The following is a 19,247-nucleotide window of genomic DNA, read 5'->3' on the forward strand; positions in this document are numbered from 1 at the left end:
AGGCTGTGGTGATGGTGTCTGGGGACAGGATGTGCTGCAGGGCGGTAAGGAACATGCAGCCCGGAACAGATCCAGCCCAGGCCCTGGGAGACATGTCCCAGTACTGCCATGTGCTGTGCCTGGAGGAGCTGCATCGTGCTAGAGATGGCTCAGAAAAGCCTCCTCTGTAAAAGTGTGCAGTAGCAGCTCTGTTTCCTGTGTGATTTTAGGAACACACCTGAACTGAGGGGTGTTTTGTTTTGTTTTTGTCACTTCAGAACTGTTTCTGCTCTCTTCTTGTGCAGTTTCTGCCCTTTATTGGAGGGCTGTGTTTTTTTGCCTAAAGCGATGGTCCTGTTCCCAAGAGGGTGGGAGTGCTGGCACTTTTAGCATATGTACAGATCAGGTTTCGACTAGGCTTCAGCATATTCTCCTCATACAAGCTGACTTTTATTGTGGATGAAGGCTTAAAAAAAGCACAACACTGTGTTATTTCTTCAGTGAAATCCCCCTAGTCTAAGACAGATTCAGTACAGCCGGGTGCTGTGCGGCTCTACTAAAGCTCTTTGGGTTGTACGCTGATTGCCTGCTATTAGTGATCAGCACCCTGCTGAGCACTGCGCACACCTGGGGTCTTTGTAGGAGCTTGGGAGCATGTGAGGGCGATAGAGAGAAAAGGTCTTGGCTGCTTTGAATTTAAAGCTGTTCTCCAGAGAAGTTGCTCCAGAACTGCAGCATCACTGTGCTAAACAGCTTTCCTTCCTTCATGAATTTGTGCTTAGCAGTGCTGGATGCAAATTAAACCTCGTGTGTGTGCCTATGCAGAGTTGACATTATTTTCGGTGGCAGAGTTTGTACTTGAGCTGTGTCACCTTGACCATCTGCAGTAGAATAGAGCATATGGGGATTTTCTGTTTGTTTTATTGAATATTTAATTTTCTGGGGGAAGCATTGCAACATGCTATAAACAGGATGGGAACTGGATCTAGTTTCCTTGTCTGCAAGATTGCTTTCTGCCCGAGGCTTAAAAGTGAGTTATATTTCAAGGTAAGTATGCAGGACTATGAAGTGGCCTGTGAAATGTCATATCACTGTGGTAAACAAAATCAATGCCTTCCTTAGATGACTATCGAGAAGAGCCAAAGAACTTTGTTATAAATTCTTTCTTGTGGTATGCACAGCTCTCTGCTCCCTTTTTGGGCGTTAAATGCGAGCGGATGGAGCAGCCAGGAGGAATCTGGGTAGCATGGCTGTGCTTTTAATGTCACTTTACTGCCCAGGACCACTTGTTGCTGCAGGCAAGGAGACAGCCCTGTGCTGGTTGTGTTGCAATCTGGTGAAACTTTTGGGAAATGGAAGTGACTGTCCTAAACAACTTGTTAGGAGAACAGCAGACCTGCAAACAGTCCCCTTTTTGTACCTTTGGTCATTGCAACAGCAAAGCTGTCATCCACCACGCTAGTAAACAAGAGGCTGCTGCCTATGGCATGATGTTGATGTTGTTGATATAGGGTGTTTGCAGAGGCTGACCCCACGCCTCTACAATCTGAACTGCAGCTGCTGTACATCAGGCTCCGGTGCTTAGCCATTATTTTGCTAGGCAAAAACTCTTCTTCCTCAGAGTCCTTGGGCAGCTTGGTCATACAAATTGCACATCCTGCTGAGACAGGAGCTCCTCCTTTATCCCTTGTTTCCAGCAGTTTGCTCAGTCCATCCCTAATGGTGTGCACTTGACGTGCTCTCTTTGAGCTTTGGGATCACAGATACCAGGTCTGATTCAGTTTGGATATGCCTCTCTGGTGTGTCTGATTACCACAAGTGAGAAGAGTGTGTGGTATTTAAGCATCCTCTCAGGAGCTAGTCTAGGCTGAGCCTGTTGCTGAAGAGGAAAACCTTGAAGGTATTTATATATGCTGTAGTCTCCACATAGCGTATAATGAACACATGATCCACATTTTTTAATACATCTGTTGCCTTAGTTAAAAAAGCTTAGTTCTCTTTATGGCCCTCACTAACCAGCTTTTCTGATCTTGCTGTGGTACCTACGTTAAATTGTCACACAGTTGATATGATGCTGACATGTATTTGAAGACTTGTCCAAAATGCAGCAGTCAGTAGCCAAACAACGGATATCTTGAGAGAATCATTGTTTGAAAACTATTGCACTGAGGAAGTGCAAAAACAAAAAGTGAAAAGGATTAAACTTGATTTCTGCTGGAGGGATGGTACCATGTGAAGAAACGTTATCCTGGCTTAAGTCCTTATAAATGACTTCATTTAGGAAATAAGAATTTCACTTGTCTGTGTACAGGGGCTTTGGGTGGAGATGACAAAACCCACTGGCACTGCCAATCCCGGATACATTGTATTTGCAAGCAAGGATGCTTGAACATGAATCAAGACCATAACTTGTTGCTAAGTGATTATACCATGTAGGTCATCTTCTGTTAGATTTTTGAAGTGTTTTGAGCCTTAGGTTAAATTATTTCATAAAAACCTTGGCAGAACTTGCTGGAGAATGGCAGAAAGGAGGGAAGGGTAAGACAAGGGATGTTTTTCTTTATGTGCTGGTGCTTACCTTTAGAAAAACATACCTGCAGGCTGAAAACCATGTTGTGTGCTTAGGTGTGTGTGTGTGACCTGGAGGCTGGGAAGGGTCAGATGGAAAAAAAGTGGTTTGGTTTATCCCTCTGTTCTAACCATCATTCCTGAGATCATCCACCACCTCTCAGATCTCAGCCCTGCTTGCTTGGACTTGTTATTCCAAGTGCACTCTCCCCCTATCCAGGAGCAAAACAGTGGAATAAAATTCATGAACTCCTTTAGACCTCATCCCATGAAGTGTAGATGCAAATATTATTTCATCATCTTGTTTATACAGATCATCTCAGTTTTCCATGCTGCTCGCTCTCATGTTTACCTAACCAGCATATTTGCTGAAAGTTTCCTTGCAGTCACTGCTGTGGTTTGTTTTTGGGCTTTTTCCCCTCAGCATTCTTGATTTTTTATTTTTAGACTTTCTTCAAACAGCTGTCATGGGCTTCTTTGATTTTTGTTTTTATCATAACTGCAAGTCACAACAAAGTATCTGGTTCTCCTTATTGCAGAGAAATGCATCTAAATATAAATTCCTACGTGATCAAAATTTAGAAATAAAAAGGCTTGTTCTTACTGGGACCTGATTCATAACTCTCCAGTGCTTTGGGGCTGGCAGCCCTGTAAGTTGGGAACAGCTTTGCAAACCATTTAAACTCCAACTTTGATTACAATGATTAGTTTTGCCAGACAAAAGGAAGATATTTTCCTTTTCTTCCTGTGGGAAGCTTCGTAACAGCATTTAACTGCCAGCTGGTCTTTCATGAGTGGTCTCAGACTGGAAATGTATGCGTGCTTAACCTCCAGTTCTTTGCCCAGATGACTGCAAACTTTACTTCCAGCTGGGTTTGCCCCCCCTTCCCAACAGCTGAACTGTTGTTCTCTTTCTGTTTGCTTATGTTGGAAGCTACAAAAGCTCAGGAATTAATGATGGCAGGGGAGGACAAGAACATTACTACTGATATGCAACAGCCTTGATAAGGTAGTTTGGATTACCATACTTCTAGGTCTTGGAGACTGAACTGCTTTAAAGGAGAAAAGACTCTTCATCCTTCCTTCCTCAAGTACTTGAAGGTGGATTTCTTTTCTTCTGGGGAAGATGTCTTCTCAAACCTACTGTTTCCAGTCAGGCAGCAAAAACCTAAATCCAAGACTTCCTTCATACAACTGTTTGACCCTGCTGAATTGCTGTTTTTACCAAGGTGTCTTCTCTGCTCCTAAAGCTGATTCAGGGGCAGCACAGAGATCTCTCTTCCAACAAGCGACCCTTGGAGACACCCCCTTGCTAATGGAAAGACAGGAGTAAGCAAACAGTTGTATGCTTCCGCTGACCTGTGTGAAGTGCATAGCCTTGGTAAACTATCTTAGGGTTCCAGGTCCTCGTGACTTTAAGGCCTTAACATTAGTAGCAGCATTGGCACACAGCCTTGTCTTGAGGGGAAGCTGATGTGACCATGTAGTTGCAGACTGTGCTCAGTGTCAGGAGATGTCCCATCTTTCTGTACTTCTGTATGCTTTACCTTCTGTGCCTTGTTCACCAGAATGGTGCTGGGGACAAAATGCTGGAGATGTCATACAGCAGAGAGGTGTGGAAGCCTGCCCTTCCCACTGCAAATGCAACCATGCACCCATCTCTTCTGCCTTATGGGGCAGCATCTGCATGGGGGTGATGGTTGAGTTGAGCTGGTCTCCTTCAATAGCTACAGACTGCTCTGGTACCTTCAGAGAAGCATACACAAAAATTAGAAGGAAACGTTTACTATCATTGTAGTTATACCAGTGGATCCCTAAGGCTGAGCTGTCAAGTCTAACTTCTTATCTAGTTCTTCTAAAGAGCATGGCCATGAGATTTATTAAATTATAATTACCTATTAGAATCATAGAATCACAAGGTTGGAAAAGACCTACAAGATCATCTATTCCAACTGTCCTCTTATCACCATTACTACTCGTTAAGCTACTAAACCACATCTCATAGCACCTCTTACAGTAATATATGTAACATACACTCTGACCAAAATTATCTGATGGTACACACACTGTTTTTTTCTTTGCTTGTAAGCTTACTAGCTCTTGCATTTAATTCTAACCATCACAGCACTACCATACAGAACAGGGACCGTTCTGTACTGTCTTAGGGCTCAACGTCCTCATGACTTTAAGGCCTTAACATTAGTAGCATACTTGGGAGAATAGAGGGCTTCGCTGACATGTCCTAAGTGTTGGACTACTCTTGCTCAAGAGAACTCTATACAGTTGAAAGATCAACCAATAATCATGCTTTTTTCATGTTTCTGTTGAAGCCACTCAAGATGAGACATAATTAAAAATAAAATGGAAGTAATGCCAATATGTAGTGCATATTCTTATATACATTACCAGAACCTGTTAACATGAAAAGCTGTAGTTTTGATGACATAGAGAGGTTAACAACAGCTTCACAGTGAGCCAGTTAACACTTAGTTTTTTCATAGATTATATTTTTCACTTGTAGTTCTGGAGTCATTTTCACAGCATTGGTGCTTATGGCTTTGCTGGTATGTGGAGATTTCAAGCATGGATAAGGGTTCTGATATAACAGATATCATAAAAACGGGTAAGCAAAGTTAAGAACTTCTGTCTCTAGGAGTTTTTCAGTGTCCTCACAACCTCATCTTTGCACTGAGTTTGCTGCTGCTGGCTGAAATCTTTTTGAAGATAACAAGTGTGTTTGGGACAGGGAAGCCAGCAGGCAGCTTCTGCCTCCAGTTGGATGGGGTTCAGTGTGTGAGTCTGTCTCAGTCAGGTATTTATGTGCAGGGTGGTTGGCTGGAATGATCAGGTAGAGCTGTGGAAGGCTGAGCCAGAGCTCTTGCCCCATTTTGAACAAACATCTCCAGACTTCCACAAAGAACCATAAAGGATTCTGACTCCCCTCTTGGATTAAATATTTTGGGCTGCAGTGTCTGTTCTTAAATCCCCACCCCCACCAGTAGTTTTGCTCACATGTTATCCATAAATCTTTTCTGTTTTAAACGTTCCAACTAATAGTTGGGCAAAACGTTTAGCATAATGATATGATTAACAGAGTCCATTTTTTTGGCAGCCTGAATGCAGTTTTTCTTCAGCAAGCACTGCAGTTTATCCTGATCAGAGATGGAGAGGCTTTATTCCTCTTCTTGCAGAATTCTTTCTTTTTATATGAGGATTTAGATGGTCTGCATTCATTTTGCAGGAACATAACGTGTGATTTGGCTGCATCTTTGAAATGGTGATATTATAAATCTTCCAATCACCGTTGCCCAATCTGTTTTAGCATTCATGTGCCTAATTTCTGTTTGTAATCTGATTACTGGCTTGAGCTGCTCCAGCTTGCAGCCTATTGCTATGCATTTACTGTACTCCCCGGGACGCGGTAGCCTGACAGCTCCAGTCCTGTGCTATGAAAAAATCTCTACATGATATTGCTCAGACAGGCCTAAGGCTGTGGCTGCTCGGGAATTAGCTGCTGTTGTAGTTTCTTTTTGCTGAATCCTTTGTTTGTACAACCATGTTCCGAAATCCTTGGATCTCCAGCTATTTGGGAAATGTTAAACACTCAGAGGAGCAAGGTAAGAGTTCCAAGTAGATAGGGGAAAATGCAGTTTGTGTGCTTTTAATCTCTTGTATGGTCGTATGTGTAAATATTGTTTGACTGGATCTCTTCAGCTACATTAGCTACTTTAGTGATCAGTATGCAGTTAGTCACTTCGGCTGTTTCATTATTTCCTAAAGGACACTTTTGAAAGATCCGATTAGATGGATCTTCTAATTAGCTTAGCTTGCCACCGACTTAGGGCCTTTAAATATAGCAAACAGCAGTGCAAGCTTGCATCTGGATTTTGCTTGTAATTCAGCATTTTTAATTTCCTATGTATTAAACTGGGAGCAGTGGTTTTGTAGGGTAGTTTGTACCTGGGGGGAGGGGGGGGGAAGAGGGAAGACTGAGCAAATGGTTAAACTTGTGAGCAAGTTGGATTTACACTTCAGTAAATATACCCTCAATTTTAAATACAAATATTTAAAATTGTGTTAATAGGGTTATGTGGATGTTTACTCTTCAGTGAAAGAGGGGACAAAATGATGTTGCAATGATTTTCATTCTGTGTAGCAGGTATTACGAGGGTTCCTTTAAATTAACCATTAAAACAAGACTGATGTTCATTTTGTGTGCTTCTTTATTTCCTTTTGAAGCACAAGTATTTTTACATTTTTGTCTGTGCTTGGATCTAATTGTAAAGCTTCCATATTACAGTCAGTAAGTTAGGCTGGACTTTAATCCTCCCACAGGGGGTTTAATTTGAGCAGGAGGAAATTCATCAAATATCAGAACTGTGTAACAGCACGTAGTTCTCTGTTCATTTGTGTGGGGGAAGAGAGGAGCTTGCCCTACAAATTACAGCAGTTTCAATAGGTTTTGGGGGCACTATAAATATGGTATATATGAATATTACTGTGTGTGTTTAATAGGGAGCAAGAGTCAGAAAAACTCGTGTCCATCTGAGCAGCTCCTCTCCTGCTGCAGCAATGAAAGCTGCCTTCTTCCCCTCTCACGTCCCCTCTTTATTTTTGGCCAGGATAAGGGAGCATTTCTCTGTGGTCTGCTTGAGGGCTCTGTGGCCGACAGCTGTTTAGTGCCAGAAACTATAGGATGGGTGGTTATCCTGTTGGAATGACTGTGTGTTTAAGATATGCCTGGTTCTGATTAACTGAACTGATGCTGAGCTGGCCTTGTTAAGCTGTGGCATACTGTTCTCACAGTGATGTAAATCTGGCCATTTTAGAGATACTTACAGTATGCACTATTATTTTCTTTCTAATGTTTGTGTGTAAAATGCAGTGATTTATATACCATTAATACCGCTGTTCCCAAAACTACTCTGTTTGGTCTGGCAAGCTGATTCTGTGTAATCTCTGTGCTTTATTCTCCATTTACTTGGGGAGAAAAAAGCAAACACTAAGAAAAACAGGAAAAAGTTGCTTATTGACACTGAGGAATGCTGGTAGCACAATTGCTTGAAATTTACAGTCACTTGCAGCAAATGCCAAAAAATGCCCTTTAGCACATTTTAAGCCTCTTTATGTATAAAGTGTTAAACTTATTTTATTATTATTATTATTTTTGAAATCAGTGGATCTGGAAAGGTGACTGAAGGAAGGACATGGAAGAGCAATGGAAGGAGAAAAACTTTTGAAAGCCATTAAGAAAATGTGCATTTTCTAAATTCAGACTGATGTTGTCAGCTATAATAAGCTTTTTAAAAAGCCTTTCTGCAAAACTAATAATCATCACACCTAGATTTTAAAATACAGGAGTATCTTTGCTTGCAAAACAACTTGTTTTTTTAACTAATACAACAACATACAATATCCTGGCTGGTTAGCTTTTCCTTGAAGTACTTAAATCTGAGTTCTGCATTCTGGAGTATAAAGGGTTGTTGCTGCTTTTGAATTGTTTTGAGGTTTTTGTCTGAAGAATAAGGTGAAAAATGGTGTACTGATTTTGAGTCTTGGGGTAGCTGACTTAATTCAAATGGAGATTTAAAGCCATTTTCTCACTGGGAATACACTTTTAGTAGCTTCATGTTTTCTTCAGCAGCAGTAACAGACCAGGCAGTAACAGACCAGGCTGCTCTGCTTCCTGGCTCTCTGTTCTGTAAGGTCTCCTAATAGCATCCTCAGCATCTTCACTGCTGAATGGAGGCAGCTGATATTTGGTGCACTGCCCACCCCTCCCCTCCCTTGCTACAAGTCATCATTTATAGACTTACAGTGATGTTCTTCAGTGCAGAAATGAGGAAGTTACATCTGTGGGGAGATAGGGGGAGATTGCCTGTTGCTTGCTGTGGTTCAGAGACAGGTTTGGACACCAATGGCTTTGTCATATGTACTTCTTGAATTTAAGGCTGCATCTCATGCGATTTTGCTCTCATGTAGACATATTTATTATCAGAATGGAACACAGAACAAGTCCTAAGGTTACTCAGAAAAAAAATAGGAGTTTCCCAACAGTGGTCAACCTTCAGAAATTCTTTTGTCATGGATGGTGTAATAATGTTGCTACAGCAAACCCTCAGCTGGGTATCTGATTTCTGCAGTGATTATGCAGTTTTTAGAGTATTTTCTGGCTGCAGCCATAAAGGCTGTTGCTGCATTTTTCATTATCAAAGTGCTTTATAAACGTATCTACTGTGTGTGCATTTTGTAAGCAGGGAAACCAAGTCAAGCAGTTTAAATGACACCCCCAGTCTCCAGCGCTACTCTGAATACTGGGATTAGAATATCAAAAGCTTCGATACTTGATGAAACTGGCATATGTTTTACTGTCTGTACTTAACTTTTGCAAGGCTTTGGTTTATCACCACGTTGGGCATGGCAGCCTATGCTCCTTGGACTAGAAGAAAGACCTTTGTACAGCTTTTTTTCTAGTGGAAGAGGAGTGTGGCTGGAAGTTACATAGCAGTTTCATATAAGTTCCCAGTTTATTAGAGCATTTCTTTTTAATGTTGGGTTTGGTTTTTTCTCTTTTTTTCATTCTTCTTCTTATTTTTTTTTTTTTAATTTCACAGATTTTGACAAAGGAAACTCGGTTAGATTTAAACCTTCACGATTGCTCCACAGGAAAAGAGCGTTAAGGTAAGGCCAAGACTGTCTTCTTGCCTGGTGAAGTTGATTCATTCCATGATTGTTTCTTCAGTCACGGCATGAATCTCCATTTGTTCTTTTGCTGGGAAAAAAATGATTCTTGGTCCTCTCACAGGACCAAGCTTTGGTCTGAACAGTTATTGAGAACTACCTGCTAAATAATGGTGTAAATTTACAACTGGTACTGCTAAGGAAAGAGGCCCACTCTGTGCAACGTCTTGTGCTGCTGCAGTGAATCATAGAACCATAGAATGGTTTGAGTTGGTTGAGGGTTCTGACCCCCCTTCGATAGGCAGGGCTACCTCCCTTTAGACCAGGTTGCTCAAAGTCCCACTTTCCTGAAAGGCACGGACACAGCACAGGCATCTAGTGGGCCAGTACGCAAAACTGATCTGTCTGAAAATTGAGGTGGTCAAGGTAAGGGAATTACTGGTACAGTTATGCAGACAGCATTGTCAACATATAAAAGGGAATCTTGCAAGCAAACAGAGTGGTAAGGTGGCTGATTACTTGCAGGGCACTGCTTCCTCATGCTCGCAGACTTAAGGCCTGGTCTAGGTAAGGTGTTGTAGAGCTTAGGTAAGCAATGTGGCAGGTCCGATTCCCTCTTTGTTTCCTTCCCCACTTCATCTGTGGGACCCCCTCCCATCAGTACATACTTCTTGAGCATTTCTGGTTGCCTGCTGTATTGTTGAGAAACAGGGAACGGGTATATGAGATGCATGGTCCTAGGGGGTGCAGGTAGGGGAAATCTGGGATAAGAGGAAGATGCAATCATGGGACAGATCTTTTATAAAGGAATCCAGAGAAATTGTGGAAGTAAAGAAAGAGAAGAATAATGATTGCCAAGCCCACATCTGTCAGGTACACAAGTGAATTTTCACGTATGTCTTTCAATCAGAAGATCTCATTATGTCCTGCAGTTTTAATCCAGATGCCAGAGCAGTGTTACCAGTGGCATTTGGATCAAACTTCTGCTTGCTTCTGGGCCTGTAACTAGGTTAGTGGGACAGCTATTTAGAAACCATATGCTGCTACTGCAGCAGGTGAAGTTTTCAAACTGGAATCCCTGATGTATAGGAGGAGCCTGTACTTTGGAACCTGCAGGAGCAGTGTACCTACCGAGGTTGTCAGATGCTTTATTAATGCCAATTCTACATTTTTAAAGAAAAACTACTGAGGTTCTGAAACACTGTCTGTGTTTTATAGGAATTGTATGAACTCCTGGAAATTGTATAGCATGAGTTCCTTGGCAACCTGAGGCCAAACTACATGTAAATCCTCCATGAAGAGAACTTGTGGGAACTCATGATGTTGATTCTATTACATGAACTGTAAACACAGGCTATATGCCAAGCAAGCAAATGAGGAGGAGTTCCTTTTTTGGTACAACCTTTTATGGCCAACCACTTTACAGTGGTCTGCAGGGACAAGATAAGGGGAAATGGCCATAAACTGGAGTATAGGATGTTCTGCACCAATATGCAAAGGAACTTCTCCACAGTAAGGGCGATGGAGCACTGCAACAGGCTGCCCACGGAGGTTGTGGAGTCTCCTTCTCGGGAGAGACCTGCCTGGACATCTACCTGTGCAGCCTGCTATAGGGAGTGTGCTTTGAGGAGGGCTGGACTTGATTTTTGGAGGTTCCCTCCACCCCCTACAACTGTGATTCTGTGATACCAAATTTAACAGAAAGGAAAAAGGGCAGTGGATGATTTTGAAAGCACAGTATATCTGACAATCTAAATTGGGCTGTCTGACCCTATGCAAGCAACTAAATTGATGATGCACCTGCTCCTTTAATGGATAAACTAACAAAACAAGGCAACATCTAGATAGATTCCCTTGAGGGAAAAAAAGAAGTCTTGATGTGGAATTGCTTATATTTTTTAAACCCTAATGAATAACTTCCTAAAATTGCTACTTTTAAAACTACTTAGAATTGCTTTAACATCATTCTGACTCAATTTAGATACCTAATGAATGTTCTTAGCGAATACTGTGACATGTCCTAAATATGTCTACATTCATTTTTAGAACAATTTTTATATACGTACCTATAAATAGCCAATTATTTGGACAGGCCATCATCTTTAGAACAGTAGGCTGTCTCTGAATTCTCTGATCAAATAAAAGCAATATAATTGGTTGAAAACATTTTGTTTCTAATGTGTAAATATTTCAAACAAGCAGTTCTACCTGCAGCAGTGTGAGAGAGCATGTCACAAAACTGCCTGCAAAGAGGAGAAGCAAAAATTCTCCTCAGTGGATAGTATAGTCACTAGATGAAAACAGTTAATGGTTAAAATAAATAAATAGATGTTGACCATCTGTCTCCAGGGAAAGGGTAAATGAGGGCATGGGTGAAACTGTGAAGGGACACAAGAAGCAGGTATCCTATGATGTCACGTAGCCCAGCAAGGTTAAGCTTAAGAAATTTGTGATTATTACAAGAATTGTAATGGAATCTACCAATGATCGGAGGCTGGAAGCCACCCTCAGTACAAAGGAGAAAGGAGTTCATGTGCAGGAGGAACTGGGTGACCTTGAAAAGGAATGAAAAAAGGGACGTAATGTAATAATACTAAGTGCATGGTTGTACACTGGGGGCTAATAAATTTTTCTGTCATTTGCAACTGATGAAATCAAAGCCTTGGCATATTAGTTTCTCTTGTGGGATTGAGCAATTAACATAGTGTGGTTCTAAAAAGACAAACATGTAGGGCACTTCATTCATCCAGCTGGTCACATAATCATGCTTTCTCCATTAGAAGTCCTGTTTTTACAGGACATTAGCAGAGCTGGGCCTAGAGTCAAAATGTTCCAGTTCCGGTCACCATTATACAAAAAAGGTGACTTAAATCTGAAACAGGTAGAGAATATTTTTTAATGATGGTCAGTGAAATTAGAAAAGACTGTACTGAAAAAACTGAGTAAACATGGAAACTTCTGTTAAGGAGTAATGTAACTGTGCTGGTGAGAGAACAAATTCATGTAAACCCAGCAAGGGATGCTTAGGCTACAATTAAAGGATCTCTAGCTTTACAGTCTTTGAAACAGTTTGGATGAAGGGGCAAAGGTCAGCTGAACTAGTTTACAGTACTTGAAAGTTTGTTGAAAATCCACAGGCCATCCAATAATGCCATTCTTTTTATGACCAATGTGCTAGTGCTGGTCATGATTCTATATGGATTTTCCCTTGGAAATTGATATGTGAGTCAGGGACAGTGGGATATTAGCGTGCAGTTAATTTAAACAAGGATATTGCTGCATAAATGAACATTGAGAGCCCTAGATTACTGGAAACATAGGGTACTGCACTGATATCAGCATTACAGAAGCTATTGGAGATGCTATCAAACAAACCCCAGATATTCAAAAGTCATAAACTGGGTCCCTCATCACTTTGAGACAAATCTTAAGTAAAAAAAAAAATGTTTTGGCAAAATGTATTTTGGTTTTGATTTAGTTGAAGTTTCCAACCTCAGCCAAAAGGAGTAGAACTGCTTTCAAATTGAAACTGAGTCCCTTAACCCTGGGGTTTCTGCAGAAGCTGTCTGTAAGAAAACAGCATATTGTGAAGCTAATTAAACCCATGAGTGCTTGAGTGTGGGGTTAAGCAATTGGAAACGTGCTATTAATTGGCTGAGTCCCTGCCCAGTCTCAGATCTCAGATGACATACGCACCCATTTGCTTGTGGCTGCTATGGAATTACTTTTTTTTTAGTTCTGAGTGTTTTCACCCTGTAAGGATGCATGATTTTCTGTAACAAGCAGCTTACTGCTGTTAATCTTCCATTTGCTATTGCTTTTCTGTGGACTAGCATTCCTGCTCTTGGCAGCACCTTGAACAATTACTTTAAGTGCAGTTGTGAAGACGGTTTGCAGCAGGTGGCACGGTGCCTGGATATGACACACAATTCCTGATAATCATTTCAAGAGTTCAATTTTCCCTACACTGTCTTCATACAAAGGAAAATTATTTGTAAATGATTAAGAAGCAAATATTTCTTGCAGTTCATGTAAGATATTATTTAGACATTATATTTCAGTGTTTTCAGTGAAAAATGTTCATTTGGATTAATTAGTACAAAAAAGGACAGTTTCTTTTTTCTTCCTTGCCAAATACCCTTGGTGGAAGGATATTTGGCTCTTCAAAAAGCCATTTAAAAACTGTCCAAAGAAAAGATTTTCCAGTGGTAAGGCTGTGCAATTTGTTTTATCAGAATGTCAGCAATTTGTACAGCACGTCTATTCTATGGCAAAATGATGGTCCCAGGATCACTGTGGGGATTTGCATCTGTTACACCTACCTACATAATTTACTAAAGATCTTACGACCAGTACAAGCTTATGCTTGTTTGGAATAGATTAGCAATAAGGCTTGTGAAGGCCTACTAGAATATATTCTATGAGGAGTGACTGAAGGAATTGGGGCTGTTTAGACTGGGGAAGAGAGGGCTGAGGGGAGACCTTATTACTCTCTACAGATACCTGAAAGGTCATTGGAGTGAGAGCAGGGTTGGTCTCTTCTCACTGGTGGCAGGAGGAGGGGAAATGGCCTCAAGTTGCACCGGGGTAAGTTTAGGTTGGATATCAGGAGAAACTTCTTTACAGAAAGGGTTGCTAAGTACTGGAATAGGCTCCCCAGGGAGGTGGTTGGGTGAACATCCCTGAATGTGTTTAAAAACCATTTGGATGTGGTGCTCAAGTACTTGATTTAGCAGAGGGTTGTTAATTATGGTAGTGTGGTTGGATCGTGGTTGGACTTGATGATATCTAGGGTCTTTTCCAACCTGAGATATTCTATGATTCTATGATTCTAATGCAACAGGTTTCCGTCCATTTTTAATAGAATAGATCCCACAGGGATGAACACTTTTTCTGAAAAAGTCCCTATAGTCAGTTATGATACTTCCATTTCAGAGTGAAAAATTGTATGTTTAATGTACATATTTAAGAGATTCTTTCTCATCTAATTGGGCATTTTGCTGTTATGAAGTGACTGAATGACCTGTAACTATTAAATGTATTATGAACTGTGTGTTATCCAGAGATCACAGCAGGAACAACAACTAGGTGGTCATGCAGAAGGCTTCTGGGTGGAGAGTACAGTCAGTACTGCTTTTGATGAAGTATGTTTTAGTATTTGTGGCAAGTCATTCTATATAGATTTCAAATGCAATTACTAGTTTTGAAGGCAGTCTCCGGTAAGCAATTTAATGCAAAAATGTGTCATAGTCAGTTCCAAATAAGTTTCAAATGATGTTAGGTTTGGCTTCGGGAGTTTATTGGGGTTATTTCTTAATTTCATTCTTATGGAAAGTATTTTCTTTGGTATCTCTGTTGGGCTATCTTGCAGAAATTGGTTACATCTTGACTGTATTTGATTTGTAGCAAAAACAGTCACAGTTCTGTAAGCCAGATGTTGCTTTTAGTTTTCAGAAGGAGTTCTCACTTGAAGATAAAGAAGAACTTGCGAACAGTACAAAGGATATTGATGCTAACCTCTTAGCAGTACTTCCAAAAGGTAGGTAAAGGAGACATATTATGAACACAAATGGTAATAGAGTATGAAATGAAAACTGCACAGCGCAGTTAAATTCACTTAGGCACAGCTGTTCTGTAAATGAGTTTTCTTTTCCCCATGAAGTATGAAAATGGGATGAAATGGGATGAATCACAATGATCTTTTACAGGACATTCAGTCCCTGCTTCATAAAGCTCAGTTTCACTTACCTTGTTTTGAGTAGTTTAAAAAGTATCTGATATTTAAAACTTCTGAAACATTTATTTGTGCAAGTAGATGAGTACTGAATTGAAAGGTATTAACTTGGCTTATAGTTATAGCTCTTTCCAGTCACTCTTAGTAGAATTACCATGTTCATGTGAATGACTGACTACACACAGAACTTTGATCTTGCACATTAAAGTATGTGTACTACATAAGGTATAATTTATAGTGGATGATACCACTTTGTAGCAAAGCAGAACAGCAGTACTCCCAATGCTCTTGGCTCTATCACTGTTAAGCAGTTCAGCAGGTGGGCTGTGGCTAGTTCTATGACTTGACTGATATAAGAAATTTTGTTTCCAGTAGATAGTAAATCTCACTGTAGCCAAATTAGTCAAGAACAAGAGGCTCTGGCTTAATGTCTTTTTCAAGTAAGAAAAACGACTCTAATATCCTGTTTGTCCATAGTATTTTAAGGAGTGAGGTATTCAAAGAGACCTAGCAGGTTTTTTTGTGCATTGGGGGATACTTTTTGTTTGGTTTTGTTATCTTACCTTGAACAACTGAAGAAGACTTCAGTGCTATCTTTATATTTCAACACAGTTGAGATACAGGACTGAAATTCACCTGTGTTTGTTAGACGAAGGCACAGTCTTTTAGGAACTAGGTTGAAATATTACATTTGAATGAAGAGCTTGATGTAATTAGCATAAAGATGTTTCCTTTGTTTCAGGCATGTTGTAGAGCTCAGAGCTTTGATTAAAATGTTGTTTGTATTCTCTTAAAACTGGTGGTATTTTACCCTTTTCAGACAAAAGTCTACAAGGCCACATGCACTAATTCCAGGAAAATGGGACTAACTGGCTTTATCTTTGATGTAATTTACTGCAGCTTTCTTCTTCCAACATAATGTTTAAGTGATGTGCTTGCTCTTGCAGTGCAAATGTTTAGAAAGAGATTTCATTGGCACAATGATAGAATAAAAAACATGCACTTATACAGTGCAGACTACTGTGAATAAACAGTCCCTCATTACTCCAGATACTTAGCTTTGCAGGCACGCTGGCCGAAATGGGCAGTAAGTTAATTGTGAGAGCCTTCCCTTGGGAAACCATCTCTGCAAGTTACTTCTCAGTGAGCTAGTTTCTGTTCTAATGTGTCTCCTTTTGTCTGAAGAACTGATTTTTGTAATAAAGACACCAGATTTGGTGTGTACTGGAGCTGATTCTTACATTCTGAGGCTGCGTTACTTGAGGCTATTTTCCCCATCTAGGGGTTGTCTTTGGCCCACATTTGCATGTGTTGGAAAATGGGTAGGAACATACCTAATTTTCAACAGGTAGGGACAGAACTAATGATCAGAGTCTAGCTGAAGTCTCACATATTGTTGCTTGTGATTAAGCATTAAGTATATTAGTGCGCCCCTGCTAGCATGAGCAGAAGGTGGGCTGGCTACACTACTGTGTTAAGCATTTTGAGGAAAAATTGTGTTGCAGTGAATATTTACAGTTTCTAAGAAATCATGCCCATGGCAGGTAAATTTTAACCCATCTCTACACAGGCTTTATATACCTGTACCTCTGTGCAAGCTTTTTAAATATACATCCCTACCTTCTTCTGGAGACTTTCCAAAGACTAGATTTAATTTTTACAGCTTCTGTATTTTAAGAATAATATTATCATGTGCCTTCAACTTTACCAACATGTTTCTGCTGTGCTACTATTAAAGAGGTCTTCCAGCAAAAAACGTTTATATTTTGTAAGTGATTTTTCTGAAATATTTCTGAAGCCTCTAAAGAATCTCACTCAAATTTGAAGTGCTGCCCTTTTTGTTTGCTTGCTTTTTAAAATTCTTGTAATGTGAACTCCAAATATGCTTTTAAAAACTACACTGGGATGAGACATGGAACAGTATTGCTTTTGCTAGATACCTGGTCTTAGAGGGTAAATTCTGCTCAGAATGTCTAGTTGCCGAAATTAAGATGCCTCCTCAACTGTCTGCCTTAGAGAATATCTTACCGTAGCATCTTGCTCAGCATCCTAAAATGAGGCATCCTGAACATATGCTGAACCTCCCGAAGCACAAGACAGTTCCTGAACTGTTGCTCTTTCTCCTTTTTCTTAACTACATTTACTAACAGTGCTTATGAACTGTTAACATGAATTAACTTAGATAAGGAGCTTTTATTGTGCAATGAATTTTAGTCTTTTCTCATGTGCTGAATCAGAGTCTTGTTTGCTGAATCTTTTAGGAAGAGGTGTTATTACTCTTTAACTTTGTCATGGATACCTTTGAGATGATGTTGTTTATGTTGGTTATGTGGAAAAACATTCATGAACAGATGGGAAATTGGCACCAGCGTATCCAGACTGCAAACCAAAAAAGAGAAATGTGATCACCTAAGCATGCAAAGGCCAGCCAAGGTCCTTGGGATAGAAATTTTTCCTACTAATTTTCATAATTTTAAGTGCTGTATTCTAGTTAGTAAAAAAAAAAAATATTATGGTAATAGAAGACTTCCTGCATTTTCTCTTCTTTTTCTTTACTGTTTTTATTTTATTGTGTAACTTTGTTATTTTTATAGTTTTCATCTTATAGACTATTGCTGAAGAAGAGTATGACTGAAACTATTTTTGTAAAAGAACTCTGCAGGTATTGGTCAACCTAGCTGAAATAGATGTCTGGAATCTCAAGTGTGGAAAAAGTATAAGGCAGTGTAGAGCAGTCTCATGCTATTTTTGTCCCATGTTGTTTGGGAAGGTGTTGGAGCAATGCTTTGTGAGTCCAGTGCTCTTTTTAGGACTGCAGAGTGGTAGTAGAATCTCTGGAACTTCAGCTAACGCATATAGGGAGGGTGCTGAGCTAATGCTGCTGGGAGTTCTTTGGATGTTCCAAATTTATTGTATATTTTAATATATGAAGCTGTGCTTCAGAGCCTGACTAAAACACTCTAAAAGACCTGTTTTCTGATGTTTTAAAGGGCTGAATAAATTGGTGACTGGGGAAAGAAAACGATCAGGATTTGATTGGAAAGTGGTCTTATTAACTGTGAGTGATGGAGGCCTTTTACCTGTCTGAAGTAGCAGAACAATTATGGCTTTTGTTTTGACCATTTCTCGTATGTATTGTCAACAGGTGCAAGAGAAAAACCCTAATACCCAGGGGAACAAACTTAAGTAGAAATAGATTTGGTAGAGTTGGAAAGCAAAGTATTTGAGAAATCATTTCCTTTGGTGTCAATGTGGAATAGCTTGTTTCACCTGGATATGATCTTAAACACAGTTCACTGAACGGTACTGAGTGGGTAGAGCAGTGTGGGAATTGCTCATGAATTGAGAGGAAAAAAAAACAAACCTATGAAAACACGGTGTAAGAACACATCTTCCTTTAATCATGGTTTGGGATGCAGGTTTTCCATTGGCCGCATGCAGTTCTTACCTGTCTGTAGAGATCTCTGCCTGGAGCTTGCTGGCTTTCAGAGACTTTCTCCATGTGTGGTCAACTTGGTCAACAATGAAGGCTTCTCCCTGTTTTGCTGCAGATGCTTAAGCAAGGTGTGGGAGGGGGTTGGCCCTGTTAGATAGGGTGGAACACCTTAGATTTTTATGGTATGATGGCAAGCAGTTTGATGTAACCTGCTTTAAAAAATTGAAGATGAAGTCTGCATTCTGTAAGACTGGGGCTTTTTCAAAGTGTCCTGGATGATTTTTTCCCCACTATGTATTATATTCTTGTAGGCATCCATCTTAAGCCTCAGACACTATTTCAATACCTCAGTCATTTGCATTTCTGAGTAGTATAACAAGAATGTATTCAGTCTTACTGGTCAATGGCCTTCTACCTGGAGACCTGGTGGCTTTTCATCATGTAAACGTGATATGAGAGCCAATGTTAATAGCATCTATCGTTTCCTAGCTGTGATGTGATGTGCAAGCACTGATAGTGACTACAGAAACCATCTGGGGTATGCGTCAGTTGAAATGCTGACATAGATTTGCTCATCAATTCTAATAGTTAAGAAGGAAAGGGCGAGGATGTGCACCTGACCTTTAAAAGGGTGGTGTTTCAACAATATTTAACTTAGAGATATCTAGATCTGTGAAGTCCAATAATGAATAAAGCTGGTGAAGTCACTTCTGCAGTGGTGTAGGGCAGTGTCTTCTAGATTCTTCTGAGTCATCAGGTGTTTCTGATGGCAATCTCAGAGTGATTTAACAGGCTGAGTATTTTAGTTTGCTTCAGCTTTTGATTCCTGTGGACAGGATCAGAAGGGTA

General features: G+C 40.2%; 1 protein-coding gene across 48 annotated transcripts in view; it reads left to right on the forward strand.

Moving 5' to 3' along the window:
• The window catches only part of SVIL (supervillin), a 128,832-nt gene that overhangs the window by 53,876 nt on the left and 55,709 nt on the right, over positions 1–19,247 (forward strand). For 41 of the 48 annotated variants that reach the window (XM_085538805.1, XM_085538827.1, XM_085538829.1 and 38 more), the window contains 2 exons: positions 9,162–9,228; positions 14,676–14,767. Coding sequence is in view for 10 of the 48 variants with exons in the window: in XM_085538824.1 (XP_085394950.1) it covers positions 9,162–9,228; positions 14,676–14,767 (159 nt within the window). In the remaining 38 variants the exon portion in view is untranslated. Of the gene's footprint in view, positions 1–5,689; positions 6,165–9,161; positions 9,229–14,675; positions 14,768–19,247 lie in introns of those variants that run through there. The other 7 variants (XM_085538801.1, XM_085538823.1, XM_085538813.1 and 4 more) reach the window with 6 other exon arrangements.

This window comes from Coturnix japonica, chromosome 2 (assembly GCF_054131305.1).
Source record: "Coturnix japonica strain WE chromosome 2, WE-NBRP24, whole genome shotgun sequence".
Lineage (NCBI taxonomy): Eukaryota > Metazoa > Chordata > Aves > Galliformes > Phasianidae > Coturnix > Coturnix japonica.